Source organism: Melospiza georgiana, chromosome Z, assembly GCF_028018845.1.
Source record: "Melospiza georgiana isolate bMelGeo1 chromosome Z, bMelGeo1.pri, whole genome shotgun sequence".
NCBI lineage: Eukaryota > Metazoa > Chordata > Aves > Passeriformes > Passerellidae > Melospiza > Melospiza georgiana.
In genome coordinates this window covers 12,919,811-12,933,988 of record NC_080465.1, presented here as the reverse complement: position 1 = coordinate 12,933,988, position 14,178 = coordinate 12,919,811, and the positions used below count along the sequence as shown (strand labels likewise).

Here is a 14,178-nt window from a genome sequence, read left to right as displayed (position 1 = left end):
TTAGCTACTGGACATCCTTGGGCCACTCTGATATTTGCTGGCTATTATTTTTCATATTTTCACCATGAGGTATCTTCTTGAGTCTTTGTGCACTTTCTCACGCAGTTTTGTATCTCATATTTATTATTATTGATATTGATTATTATTGGTGGCTTGAAGAAAGCTTGGGTACTGCTATAGAAGGTATAATATCACCTTGGCTGAAGCTTAACAGGAATCTTGAAAAATATTTTTCTTTGTAATTTAGTTATCTATTCAAAAACACCTAAATGCTTCTCAATTTTGTGAATTTAGAGTTAACAACTGATTTTGAATGGACAAGGGGTCCAGACTTTAAAAAAAAAAAATTTAAAATATATGAGGAATTCTGAGTTAATAATTAATGAATGAAAATTCAGTTTCATGTGCAGTTTTAAAAATAGTGTATTAGAAATTCTTTTTGTCTTAACCAGAGTTGTATTTCCTTTCATAGTGATGTAATAATGTCATTTTCTAAGGTGGCATTTTTTAAAATTTTTTTTTAGTGGTCTTTGGCAGCATAGAAAACTGTGATAATTTAAAATGGAATTATAACAGTTTTTTGAACAATGTACTAAAGTTAACCTTATATTTTATAATTTCAGTTGTTCATGGTGGACAATGGAGCAGATGACTGGAGAATAGCCATGACTTATGAGCGTATTTTCTTTATCTGCTTGGAAATACTGGTGTGTGCTATACATCCCATACCTGGGAATTACACATTCACATGGACAGCCCGGCTCGCCTTTTCTTACGCTCCATCCACAACAACAGCTGATGTGGATATTATTTTATCTATACCAATGTTCTTAAGACTTTATCTTATTGCCAGAGTTATGCTTTTGCATAGCAAACTTTTCACTGATGCCTCATCTAGAAGCATTGGAGCATTAAATAAGATAAACTTCAATACCCGTTTTGTTATGAAGACTCTAATGACAATATGTCCAGGAACTGTACTGTTGGTTTTTAGTATCTCATTATGGATAATTGCTGCATGGACTGTCCGAGCTTGTGAAAGGTAAGGTTGATTTTTTTTCAGTTCTTTCTATTTGTCTTTCTATTTTTTACTCCTGCTTTGTCTCTTAAATTTTGAATTCAGGAGACTTAAACATTGTTAGAATGCAGCTCCCTAGTCCTTGATAATTTGAGTGTTGGTTGCCTTGAATTCTGTGACAGACACTGTCAGCAGTGATTTGCCTCTTAATCTGATGGACTTCTGCAAAGAGATCTGTACCCCACTGTTTACTTGTAGCACTACAATTTCATTTCAGTGTATTGACATATTTAACACACTGGACAGACACCACAAAATGCCTTTAAGAGTAGTTGTTAATATTCTGCATTTATACCAATTTTCATTTATTTTCTTCGTGAGATAAATGTACTGAGGATAATATAGAAAAAATAGCCAGGGAAAATGCTTGGGGGGATGTGTAATTTGAATGTTGTGCTGAAAAAAGAAAGAGAGTGCAAAATGCAGTTGAGTTCTTGGCAAGATCAGTAAAGGGGAACAGGCAGAACACTTACAGTAATATAACTCCTTCTTCCAATGAAAATCAGAAGTGCATTTGAGAGTGTGACTTTAAATTGCAGCTAGTTTTCCAACCTCCCTTTACCACAGACTTCAGTGTAGGTGCAGAATAAATGGCTATCAGTGCTGACAACTGGAAATTGAATTTCTCAAGTATTTAAGAAAAAAAAAAGGGGGCTTCTGATTGGATAGGATTGCTTAGGAATATGAGATAGGTTAACTCTAAGACAATTAGAATGATTCTCTTTAAAAGATTTAATGCCTTGGACAGCTCTTAGATCCTGGAATTGATTTCTCCTCCTTAAGCTGAAAAATCATCAACATATTTAAGGCATTTCTGCTTCTTCTGTTTGTTGACCATTTTGTTTTTTCCATTCCTTTCCATGTCTGTCCATTTTAGAATCAGTTTGGGGAAGTTACTTGTGACAGCTAAATTATTCAAGTCAGCAGTAAAATCAAACACTGTTGTGCATTTTTAAGTTACTGCTTTCATTCCTTTTCAACTTGTTAAAAGGAAAAATACCCGATCTTAAAAATGACTGTAGGAATCATGGTTTTGTAGTTTTATTGCTAAAACTTCTTATCAATATTGTTTCCTCATATTACAGCTAGACTAATAGTTTAAGAATATTCTGAAAATACGATATTAAGACACAATGACCTATTACAGTTTCAAAATATTCCCCATAGTGGCAACGAAGGAGTACCCTAGATTTTTACTCAATCTGTAGTAGCTGTGTTTGCATAAGCATGTTCTTGTTTCAGATGTAACTGACTTCTGCAAAGTCTCTCCTCTTTATCTCATATTCTCCACTTCTCTTCCCACTAATTTTCTTTCAATGCAATTGCTGCTCAGGAATTCTTGAATGTCTACTCAGGTATTTCCCGAACTGTTGGTTTGAAGTGGCTCTGAATAACTTCAGCATCCATTGCTATCATTACATATAACTGCTTGATGATGATGGTGATGATGATGAAATAATAATTTTTATTAACTTTTTTATACATGTGCTTTCAAAATAAACTAGTACAACTCAGTGAAAATTACTGAAAAATATTTGCTACTGTCTGACACATGTCTGTAAAACATATTTATTTGTTAGTATACAGACTGCAGGAAAAGAATGTATAGTATATAAGTAACACTAAAAATAAAAGAAACAAAGACCACCTCACTGTTTTTTCAATCAGGGGGAATGATGACAGCACTCTCATAAAGTTTTGAGTTTTTTAGTTTGCTTATTCATATTTAGAAAGTGACACACTTCTGCATCACTGTTATTCTGGGAAGAAGATTATTTATTTGGTTAGTTACACTGAATTTTCTTCAACTCTCTGCTAAGTTAGTAAGGGATTTTCCACATTTTAATTTGCAGTTGCTGTCCTCGAATTGACTGTAATAGTTTGGACAGTAGGCTGAGTAGCTACAGACTCCTCTAAAACTGAAACACAACACAACTAAAAGCAAGTTAAATATAAAAGTTAGTACTAGGTTATTATAACTCTAGCATAATTGCCTTCTGTCACTGGATCCCAGTCAAAGATTCATATTTAAAAAAAGGAAAAAGTTAATTTTATGTTTCAGAAACATTAAAAAGAATTTATTTTAGCTTTTGGAATTAGATACTTATGTCATTCATGCTAGTTGCACAGTCAGTTTTTTTTGTGTTTTGCTTCCAGTTTTTGCTTGAGGGAATATGTAAGTATTTTGCCAAGCAAATGATACTGACCCTGGATTCCAGTTACTAGTCAGCCCATCAAAACCATTTAAATCCTTAGCCCCTATAGAGGTATGTGGTGAAATAAAAGTTCTCAGAAGAAAACCTCAAAACCCCATACAACAGCCATGTATCATGAGAACGGACAAATATAACCGCTGAATAATTTCTATTCTGTGTAGAAATCACAGTCCTCAGAAGATGTGTCCCAAGGTCCTTATGGCTTTGAATTGCTTAGATGTTAAAAGTGTAGTTTACACAAATGAGGCACATTTTTTCCCAGCTACTCTTGACTTTTTTCTTAGTTTTAAGTCGAGGGAACCTTTTTTTTATTTTAAGTAGACTGTTTTTTGTACACAAAAAATAAATTTTTGTACACAGATCCTGAAAATAAATTCTATCATTGAGTCTTTTCCATTTGCTACTATATATGAAAACATAACAAATTTTAATACATCTAACAGAAATTAGGAATTAGGCAGCAATCTGGTAGCTTTGGTTTGAAAAGGAGTGAATTATATTAATAAATTTTGATGGTGTTAACTATTTCTTGGCATCACTCTAGCACCATGCTCTAATTTCTCTTATATAGTAACATTACATGAGTTTGAATTAGCAGTATTTCTTTGGTGTATTAAAACATTTAACTGACCATCCAAATTGGAACAAGATGATGGTAATAAGTCATAATAGATCAAAATATTAAGATTTGGGAATGGAGAGGAAAGATTCTCATTCTGTTCCATGTTCTCAGTGAGGAGGGAAGTCACAGTAGGCAGTGTCCTTTATTGTGGAGTTGTGTGTGCTCAGCAAAAGCTGTTGCTGCTGAATGACAGCCTGGTGTTCAGATTGTTCTACTCAAAGTTAAGTTTTTATATTGCAGACAATCCTGGGAATAGGAAGGGAGATTGGAAGCCCCACATTATATAGGAAGGTAACATGAAAGAGCATCATTAACCTCTCTCAAAAGATAACCTGTGGAGACAGGTCATGGGTTGAGCCAGGCAAGTTGGCTGTCTGAATAAAGACTTCACTGCATTAATGGTCATCTGACGGATCACTTGATACACACTGAACTAAGACAGGACATGTGTCTTTCTCAGTGCCTTAATGACTGTATAGTTAGCTCCCAGAATGCTAATTATAGCAAGTGACACTTTGGGTTGGTGAGCAAGGTATTTTCCATGATTGGAGTGTAAGGTCATGTATGAGGGCAGAAAGTGTTACAGATAATGGTGGTGGACAGCCAGCTGAGTATAAATGGGTTGCTAGGGCTGCAGAGTAATCTAGATGAGGGAATTTGGAAGGCAAAGGTGGGGAAAGCATCAAGTGTTGCTGTATACCTAATGTCCGTTTTGAGAGGAAGATTGCATTGCATAGATTTCATCTGCCTTCTGATTGCCGGTAGTAGTATATTCCTGTTTTTCATGTCTAGGCTTCATAATGAAAATCTAAATTTTTATTGCGTCTAACTCAAAAGATGTTTGTATTTATAACATCTCTGAGGCACATGATCTACAGCAGTTATGAGGATATTACTTTCACATTTGAATTATGAGCCCTACAAGCAGATTAGTTTTTGCAGTTTCCCATACATATGTGGTTACTCAAAATGGATTTGTGCATGAGCATCAGTTGTTTATTTCAGTTAGAAAAGTTTGGTTTATGAAGAAAAAGAAAGTCAGTATGTTTGGCATTCAGTCATGGAAGAATCTGACTAGAAGAATCTGAGTAGAAGAATTCTACTCTTCTGTAGAATGGGTGTTTTGTCTCTTCTGTGAGAAGTGGGCTGCTTTTCTAGGTTGTGTGAAAGGTAGCCACTCTTTATGATCTGGGTTTTTTATGGAAAGGAAGAAAAAATATTGTCTTCCGAATACACACAAGGATATAACGTGCCTGTTTCTTGTGTACCAAGCAGTATGAACCAGAAATGCCCACATTACATTGTTGTATGTCCAGAGCAGATCATATCACATGCCTGGCATTTCTGTGGATTTGCAGAGGAGAACTGAGAACAGAACTGGATTTTCTTCTGCAGAGAGCACACTTTTGGCACCATTTGTTGTTCTATTTGTTCATCTCTTTGACTTTTGGCAATGAAGTCAGTTCAGTTTGCGCAGTTTTTTTTTAGTCAGCATTTCTCCCTTTTGTCAGTTTCTGCTCTGTATTCTCTCCTTTTTTAACAAAAACAAACTAAAAAAACACACATATGCAAAATCCCATCTGTGTGTGATGGTGAAATATTTTTCTGCTTTCTGCTCATTCTTGTTTTCTACAAATAAATGTCTGTCTTATTTCTTGGAAATATGACACCATTACAAAGTTTCCAGTAAAGCAGCTCACACATGACAACTGGGAGGCAAATGTTAAGGATTCATTTGATACAAGCTAGTGGATACACTGACACTTCAGTTGTAATTCATGAAGGAAAAAATGTTTCTTAGCTATCTAATTTCCTCTCAGTATGTATTTCAGTTCTTTACTTGTATTGAGGACCTTATCTGACGTTGTATGTTGCATGCATTTTAACAAGGCCACCTTCTAATGGAAATTGCTTTTTGCATTCTCTGCAGTGCCAGTGTAAAGATTCTTGTTCTTAGTTTAAAAAAAGCAACCAAAAAACTCAGAAAAACCCCAACAAGCAAATAAAACCCATCAACAACAAACCAAGCCTGGACATTTAATTTTAAGGCTATTATTAGGCTCAGAAGGTCAGAAGCAATGACATATATTTTCATTTTTTTCAGTCTCATGACTGTCAAGAGATCAAATAGTGTTTGTGTGTGGACAGTGCTGGCTGTTTATCATGATTCTTTACCTTCCCTTGGCTCACAGCTCACTGAAACTAGAATGTGCAACTGGCAGCCAGGTTTCTTCAGTGGTGGAAAACATTAAGAGTTAAATATTGAAAACAACAATAAGCAATGATGCCGTGTCATCATCCTGACTTGCAGCTGTGCTGTGAATGAATGGTTCTCTGCCTACTAGTCTTAATTCCTGGTTTTCCACTCTGAGTGTAGCTTAACTTTAAATGTTAGGTTACTGTTTTATAATATTTACATCTCAAAGCATTTAATAATTTAATAATTAAAACCACATGTAACCAATTGCATTTTTGCTGCAAAAGTTACAAATAGACCATCAGATCCATTATTTTATCATACAATGAAGGCAACAGGGGAATCTATTCATAGAAGTACATTGGTAAATGTCTGACGTGCATAACCCAGATCCAAAAAAAAACAATTGATCTAAATAAAATATTCCTTTTCTAGGTGTATCCAGAGGGATTAATATCTAAATAATGTGTTCTTTTGCTTGAAAACAAAACAGTTATGTATATTTAAGGGGGAAAGCAGATGCAGCTTCTGATGCATGTAGAGTTTGCTGTTTTTTTAAATTCATATTTTCCTTCCCTTTGAAAATGATGTTTGTGTATTCTCAGCAAAATAAGTTTGGGATATAAGTAAGAATACTGTTCAGTTGGTTTAGGTTATTAGAATTTTCCTTATAAATATGGAAAGTAGCGATAACTGATGAAGGGTCACTGGATATAGTCATGCCTTCACAAAAATATATCAAGCCAAAGAAGATCAGTGTTTCTGTAGTCCAAAAATAGCAGATCCAACTTTGAGGGAGTGCAAAAGACAAAAAGTTAAAAAACAAGCAAAAAAAATTCTACTTGCTTAATTAAAGAAAAAAATATCTTTCTTTCAGATTAACTAGAGCAAGAAAAGTTTTCTTAGGTTAAGTTCCCTATTATTTACAAAGGACTTATATGTATATCAGTTGTAGAATAGAATAAAGTGGAAGAGCTCATGTACAGTTCAAAAGTAGTAAGCAAAGTGAAAACTATTTTTCTAAGCAGAAAAATCTGAAAAGAATGAAAATACTTACAGGGAAGTACTTACCTGCTTTAAGGGATGAAAAGATTTTTTTTAAATTAATCTTGAATCTATAAAACATTATTAAGAGAACAGTCTTTGTTCTGGTCAATACGAATGGTTGTACGCGCTCCAAATTCTTTCAGATAAGAAAGCAATTTATGGAATTTTTTTTAACCATTATTTCATTACTGGATCCAAAGTTATATATTCTGATCCTCATATTTTTAGATGTGATAATTGAATTTTTCATCCCTCTTTTGGCTAGCCTTTTAAACTATTCAAAATATTTTCCTTCAAAATGAGTGAAAGCTATTTGACATAGTACCCCAAAAGCAATCCTTATAAAATAGGGTCATACTGAAGCAGAAGGCATGTCTTGTTACTTCAAAATAGAATTCGTTGCTTCAACAGTTCAACATCTTTGAAAAGTGCACCCTGAAGTGTGAATTTGAGGTTTTCTACTGGTTCTCTTTCACTTCTTGAGCAAAGTGAGGAGTATAGGCCATGGTTATCACTTCACTGCGAATAAGCTTCCAATATGCTGACTCTAGCCTTAGATATTGAAGAGTGGATTCTATTGGGAATTTACGACTCAGCCCTAAAAATTCAAATTTATGAGGTCCATACAAGGATATAGATAGTGTTGTGAAATTGTGAAATTCAAGGAAATTAGTTGTTTAATGGTGGGAAACATGAGGAGGTGCTTTTTCAATATTTCGTATGTTCTTTATTTTCCTTTTCTGTGATTTTACCCTCTTAATTTATTGTCTCAACAGCAGATTTTTCTTGCTTGGGTAGTTTTTTTTTCTTTAAAAGTTTAAAATCAGCTATAATTTTTACTACAGCTGATCTTGAGATAGTAAGTGATTTGCACCATCACTTAGAAGTAGTAAGTATTGGTGTGTGTCCTCATTTATACTTGTGCTCCACAAAGCAGTGATATTATACTAGTTCAGAGCTCAGGCTGATCAATCTAGAACATTTCTTACTGAGACAATAGAACATGACTCTACTTGCAGTTGTTTTTTCTCTAACCCAGATTGATATCCAATATTTCTTTTTAAGCCTTTTTCTGTGATAAATGAAATCCACTGACAAAATTTCTGTGGCTTTCCACAAGAGCAGTTAACTGCATTGAAGTATATTAATTGGGTATTAAAGGCATCGTTGCAATGCGAATTGGACAAGTGTCTTGGATTATTTAGGTTGCAAGTTTCTGGGTCAGGGGTTGTCTTTGAACTGTGTTTGCGCACTGCTCAGCACAGTGATGTCCAAGAATAACACTTACATATATGATGCTGCAGTACTAATAAATGCCGTAATTTCTAGTGAGGAAAAAGGGAAGCTGAACACTTTGAAGGCTGGTAGTGTTCTGATGAAGATGATGCCTTCATGTGTTGATAGAGCAGTTTAAGCTGAACTGTTCAGTTTTGATGGATGCTAACTGTGCTGACAGCCTGTGCTGAGAACACTGCCCAGGCAGGAATTACACCCTGCTAGCTGGCTTCTTTTCCCTGTTGTACTCCCTGCCTCAAGTGAGAAGCCTAGGGCAAGAGCCTCCGTGTTCTCACTTGCAGAGGGGAGTATGTTCGTGCTGGTTTGGTGGTGGGACCTCCAAGTGCCCTGTGTGGTCTCAGTGAAGCTGTGCTCCCACAGGCGTGTGCAGGCCCCGTGCTCAGCGCTGCGGTCTCGCCTCAGGCTGCCTTGGGACTGAGGAGAAGTCTCTGTACTGTACTTTGTGTACGGTGCTTGTGACTCAGGGCTTAAGGGTATCTGCTGCTGCCAAGACTGGCAGAAAAAGAGATCAGTCCCTAATCACTGGGAAGGTGCAGGGAAGGTAAAAAGTCCTCCAAATGTTCCAGAGCAGCAGGTACCTGAATAGGTTAAGAACACACAGAAATAGAGGGTGTCAGTGCCGTGGGGCTACAGCCTGGGTTGAAACCTGGTTGCAGACTCTGTGGAAGCCAGTGAGCTTGCATTAGCTTCAAGTCCTTTGATGGTGGGGCTAAAATGATTGCATCTGCCTGGGTAATCGTGCAAATCATGTCAAATTGTTGGCACGAGCCTTGGGTGCAAACCTAAGTATCAGTATCAGGAATTGTATATAGGCCTGCAAATTGGTTTTGCAATGTTTTGGGGTTTTTTGCTTGTGAGGGCGGTTGTTTTTAAAAATTTTATTTATTCCATGAATTAAGTAAATATTTACGAATAACTTTGACTTGCAAAAGACTACTTAAAATGTGAAAATAGCAATAAAAGCCAGTGTATGCAGTCTTTAAACAATAAAACCTATTCTAATACACAAACAAGAATTATAAAATGTGAAACTGCAGAACAGAAGATTTTTATTAATATTAGTGTTACTGTAGTCTTCTATGACAAACATGGTCAGCCAAAAGTGTAAAAAAGTATTCACTTAATATGAAGTGAATGAGATGTATATTTCAGGTATGCCATACTTCAAGATTATGTTTCCCAGGCATAGGAGTACAATGATACATTGTTCACCCGTGCTTATTTTGCTTGATGACATTATAAAGTAGGCCATTGGTCATGTTAAAAAACATCTTAATACTTTTAAACTTGAGTAGATATAAGTGCAGTTCCATAGAATTTGTTTTGTCTATTATATTGGCTGCATTAAAAATATCTTGAGCTGTAGACAGTTTTGGAGTACAAGGCAGAAGAACTTTAAAAACCTGGGACTTGAAAGTTACGTGTAGGACTGGATAAATGAACTTAATTTTTCAAAGATCAGGATTTTCTATAAGGCTGGAATACTAAAACTCAGCTTTTCCACAAGCAGTTCTGCAATCCAAGGGCTTTCACTTACTATACCATACCTGTGCTTCAGTTTCCTTCCCTGTTGTGCTGTCATTCCTCTTTTGCAGCAGGATATTTGGGAATCTTCAACAGGTGCAAAGAGACCTTACAAGCGAGGTATATGCAGCTTGAAACTGCAAAGCAATTTTTACTTACTAGAAGTAAAATATCCAAAACCTTAAGATGGAATTTAGTGTACTACTAGACTAAGCATTAGGACACTCACTAGCCCAGTAAGATACTAAAAGAGGTTTTCCTGGCCATGCAGGAGTGAGATAGGCAGTAAAGGTCTGTTCTCCACAGCTCCCTTTGTGCTCCTGCATACCCATGCCATGCTGCTGTGGGGCTTTTTCCAGATATGTTTTCTCCAGATATGGATGGAGGATCTTCCAGCTTCCAGTGAGACCAACCAGCTTGGCTAGCCCTCTTTTTTTGGGGTTTTTTTTTTTCCTCTTCTTTAGGACTTTACCTTTCCACATTGGGAATGACCTTGAAACCTTGAGTTATAGACCATACCTTTCAGGAAGAGATGATACAGTTCCTTTTAGTTAAACAAAAATGAGTGACTATTACCCAAGGCATTACTAAAACATGCATATCCATTTTATAATATGATGAAACACTTGTATCTTGCTACTTGAGCACAGCAGCTGAACTTGGATTTTATTTTCGTTATCTTTAAATCCTTTTATATTTGGTTGGGTTTTTCTTTCATAGGAAACATCCAACAGCAGACTAGGAAGGATACAAGGGACATGGTTTTAATGTAGTGAGCTTCTGGTCATTGCACAGTAGAGCAAACAGTTGAACAGAAATGTGACTAAAAAACTTTAAAAGTTTGGGACTCAGCTGCCAAAACTATATGGTTCAACCTGTATGGTGATCTCATAAGTTAGCTTCTGCTGTGAAAAATCTGTGTTCAGAAAGGGGTGCTGATTGAATAACTTGATAATTTAGGAGTTAACAGTTCTGTGATATCAAGTGTCATTTTTTTAAAAAAAACCACTTTAACCAGTGCCTAATTATTATTTGTAAAATCTCTTATCTTTTTAATAAACACAAGAGACACCTAGAAGGAGTACCTTGTCGTAGTTTACAGAAAGAACTATGAGCCAGCCTGTGTTTTGGCTGTCCAATAAGGTCTGGATATTTTTTTAATGAATCAAAGCATCAAAGAGTCAAAATACATTGTTTCCTAGCTGCTGTATAAAAGTTAAATTGAATAATTTTATGTAGAGGCGAGAAACAATATTTTAGTTTTATTGCAACTTAATGCTGCTTGAGGAGAGAGGACGAATTTGCCTGAGTGTGTTTTCCTTATTTTTGGCCGTCACCTTTCTTGTACATACAGAGGGGATGTAGGACACGAGTTCTAGAGAAGAGAAGCTGCTGTCTTGGTCAGCTCTGGCAAAAAGTACAGCAGAGCATGGAAGGTATTTTGGTTACAGTCAGTCGTGCCAGCGGGTCGGTTGCTTTGTGTTGAATTCAGTGTTTGAATTTGTGTCGAATGCAGCGCGCCTGAGGGAGGAGCCTGGCCGTGGGCTTGTGGCACCACACGCCTCACCAGCTGCCGTGGGGTGGGAGGCTGTGCAGTGTGCTCTGCCGCAGGTGCTCTTTGCAAGCGCAGCCACCAAGCCTCAGGCCTGCTTTTGGTAGCTGCAGAAGGATGACATTAACCTTTGTTCCATGTTCTCCAGTCACTGCATTCTTTGTTTTTATTGAGCAACCCGAATTTGCCAGTTTGTAGACACTCTAGTTTAATTGGCCTGACTTGTCCAGAATTGCCCGAAATATATACACGGACCTTAGTGTCAGTTCAGGAGCTGGACTCTGCATTTTTTGGGCTGGCAGTAGTACATGTGGAAAACGACCTTGCAAAATATTTACAGTAAATAATAGCCTTCTAATAAAAACAATGTGTCTTTTCACTGCATTTCAGAAAGAGGATACTTGATGTTCTAATTCCTTGAGTTAAAGGTGACCTCTTATTATTTTGTACTAAAAAGAATGCAGTGGATGTAATAGGCAAAGCTTCTCACAGTCTGAAATCAGAGATACAACATTCTCTGAAATCGAACAGAGATTTCAGATCAAGTATTCGTGCCCAAATGTACTTTCTTTTTAACTCTGTTTTTAATCATTCATCTTTTCAGAAAATCACGATGCACCTTCAGACTAATGAGCTTCTAAAATTGTAACCCTGACTGTTTAAACTTTGATGTTAAATTGCAGTCTTTCGCAGTAGATTCTTTCCAAGGCATTTAAAGACAAATTATATGTTACATTTAGTTAATTGAACACCTTGATACTTGTCAGCTCTCAGTAATACCTTCTGCATTAATTTTCATCCTTTCCCAAGCCTTCCCACAAGGATTTAACAAAAAAATGTGCATGATAGTTCTTAATAATACTGCTTTTAGAGTGGTATTTTCTCCTTGCAAGCAGATCACATCAGTTGCCTTCCTTGTTCCTTGTGTGCTGGGAGGCAGAAGACCTGCTGATGCAGTCAGTGTACCTCAGCAGGACACTGTTGTCCTTCAGTGATTGTATTTCTGATGTGGACAACGATTTCTCTTGATTTGTAGAAAATCACGTATATCACAGATAATAGGCAAAGTAGCAGATGCTATGTCCTGAGCTAGTATCTGCAGGAGACACAACCATCTGTACCGGGAATTACATATTCTATTGGTTTATTTTCTTTTTTTTTTTTTTCCAAAGGAAAACAAAAATGTAGACTGCAATAATGTTAGCTTGGTTTTAGTAGGATCAACCCTAGCACTCTTCTGTTATTGAGGTAACAGTGGTAGTAGCATTTTTGGTAGTATAGAACACTGGAGTGAAGGTTTTATTATACCAACAAAAGTATGGTAAATATACAAATAATGTGTAAAGTCACAAAAGCAATAAACAGTGCATATTTTTTGGTGACAAACTGCATTATTTACTGACAAAAAAAAGGTGTTCTGTTTGTTGAAATAGCATGAGCTAGAGAATCCGACCTACAGTTCGGTTGTGACCTTGACCAAAGTCATTTAAGCTCTTTGTGATTACGTCATGCATAGAATCATGTGTACTGCTGTTGCTTGGTCTGATGTCCCTGTTCTGAATAACAAAATTTATTTGAACTTTGTGAGCAAAGGATTCTACTAAAGTGTGATTGCAGTGCTGATGTTTTATATTGTTTCAAATTATTGTGCAGGTAGTGATGCAATCTAGATATGCTCATTCTGAGAAACCAGGTGAGAGGTATGAAAATAGAGGAAATGTTGTAAATTCTGCATGCTTACATTTTTCTTTCTCATGCTTTTGGATAGGATATTCAGAATAGGTAAGCCATTCCCAGCTGAAGTCCTTGTGGCTGTACCACTGCTCCACATGTACTTCTCTAGTCAGGGCTCTGGAACCTGGGAGACGAATTGATAGAAGCTGTATATCATGGAAAAGAAAGACTATAGATTTCAGGTATTTTCCAGGGATCTTTAATCCATGTAGTTGGAATTCTTTTTCTTCTCCCCCTTTAAGGGAGTCACAACTGAAATTTTGGAACTCAAAGGATGTATCTAGAGAAAACCAAGGGGTTTTTCTTTTAAACATGAAAGATAATTTTTCTTTTAGTCACATCATGGTTTTGAATTCTTTAAAAGGTAACACTCAAATGTAGTTGAATTCTTACAGGAAAAGTTTTCTGTGTATACATCTATCTATCTGTCTGTCTGTCTGTCTGTCTATGTATCTATCTATCTATTGATCTATCTTCAACATATCCTTGTTTTACATTTTTAAAGTGAAAGTTTTGTAGCTTCAGAGATGCAGCTTAGTTATAACATGGCCTGTACTCTACTCAAATGAGACAAACATCTACAGCTCAGTGTCTAGTTTTTCTTTTCCAAAACAAATATGCTGAGATCTCAGACTTGTTTTTTCTTTAATGTCATGGACTTTTGGTAATGGAATAAAGTGTCTTTGACCTGCAAGAAATTTTTCATTTCTCATTTAAAATGAAGAGGGAAGAAAGCCCCAAATAAATATCTCTTTTTGTTACTTTTTGCATTGCTTTCAAGTTATAATTTCAGATACTTTTTATGAAGCAGGGCAGCTGAAACAGTTAAAATACCGTAAAAGTTGCAGCTCTCCAGTCATATTTGGAGTTCTTAAAAATGCTTGGGATTCTTTTTTTCAACTGGATTGAGTT

General features: G+C 36.2%; 1 protein-coding gene across 1 annotated transcript in view; it reads left to right on the top strand.

Moving 5' to 3' along the window:
- Nucleotides 1-14,178, top strand: part of KCNN2 (potassium calcium-activated channel subfamily N member 2) — a 71,548-nt gene that overhangs the window by 20,270 nt on the left and 37,100 nt on the right. Inside the window, exon 3 of the mRNA XM_058043933.1 lies at nt 624-1,042. Within this exon, the coding sequence (XP_057899916.1) occupies nt 624-1,042 (419 nt within the window). The remainder of the gene's footprint in view (nt 1-623; nt 1,043-14,178) is intronic.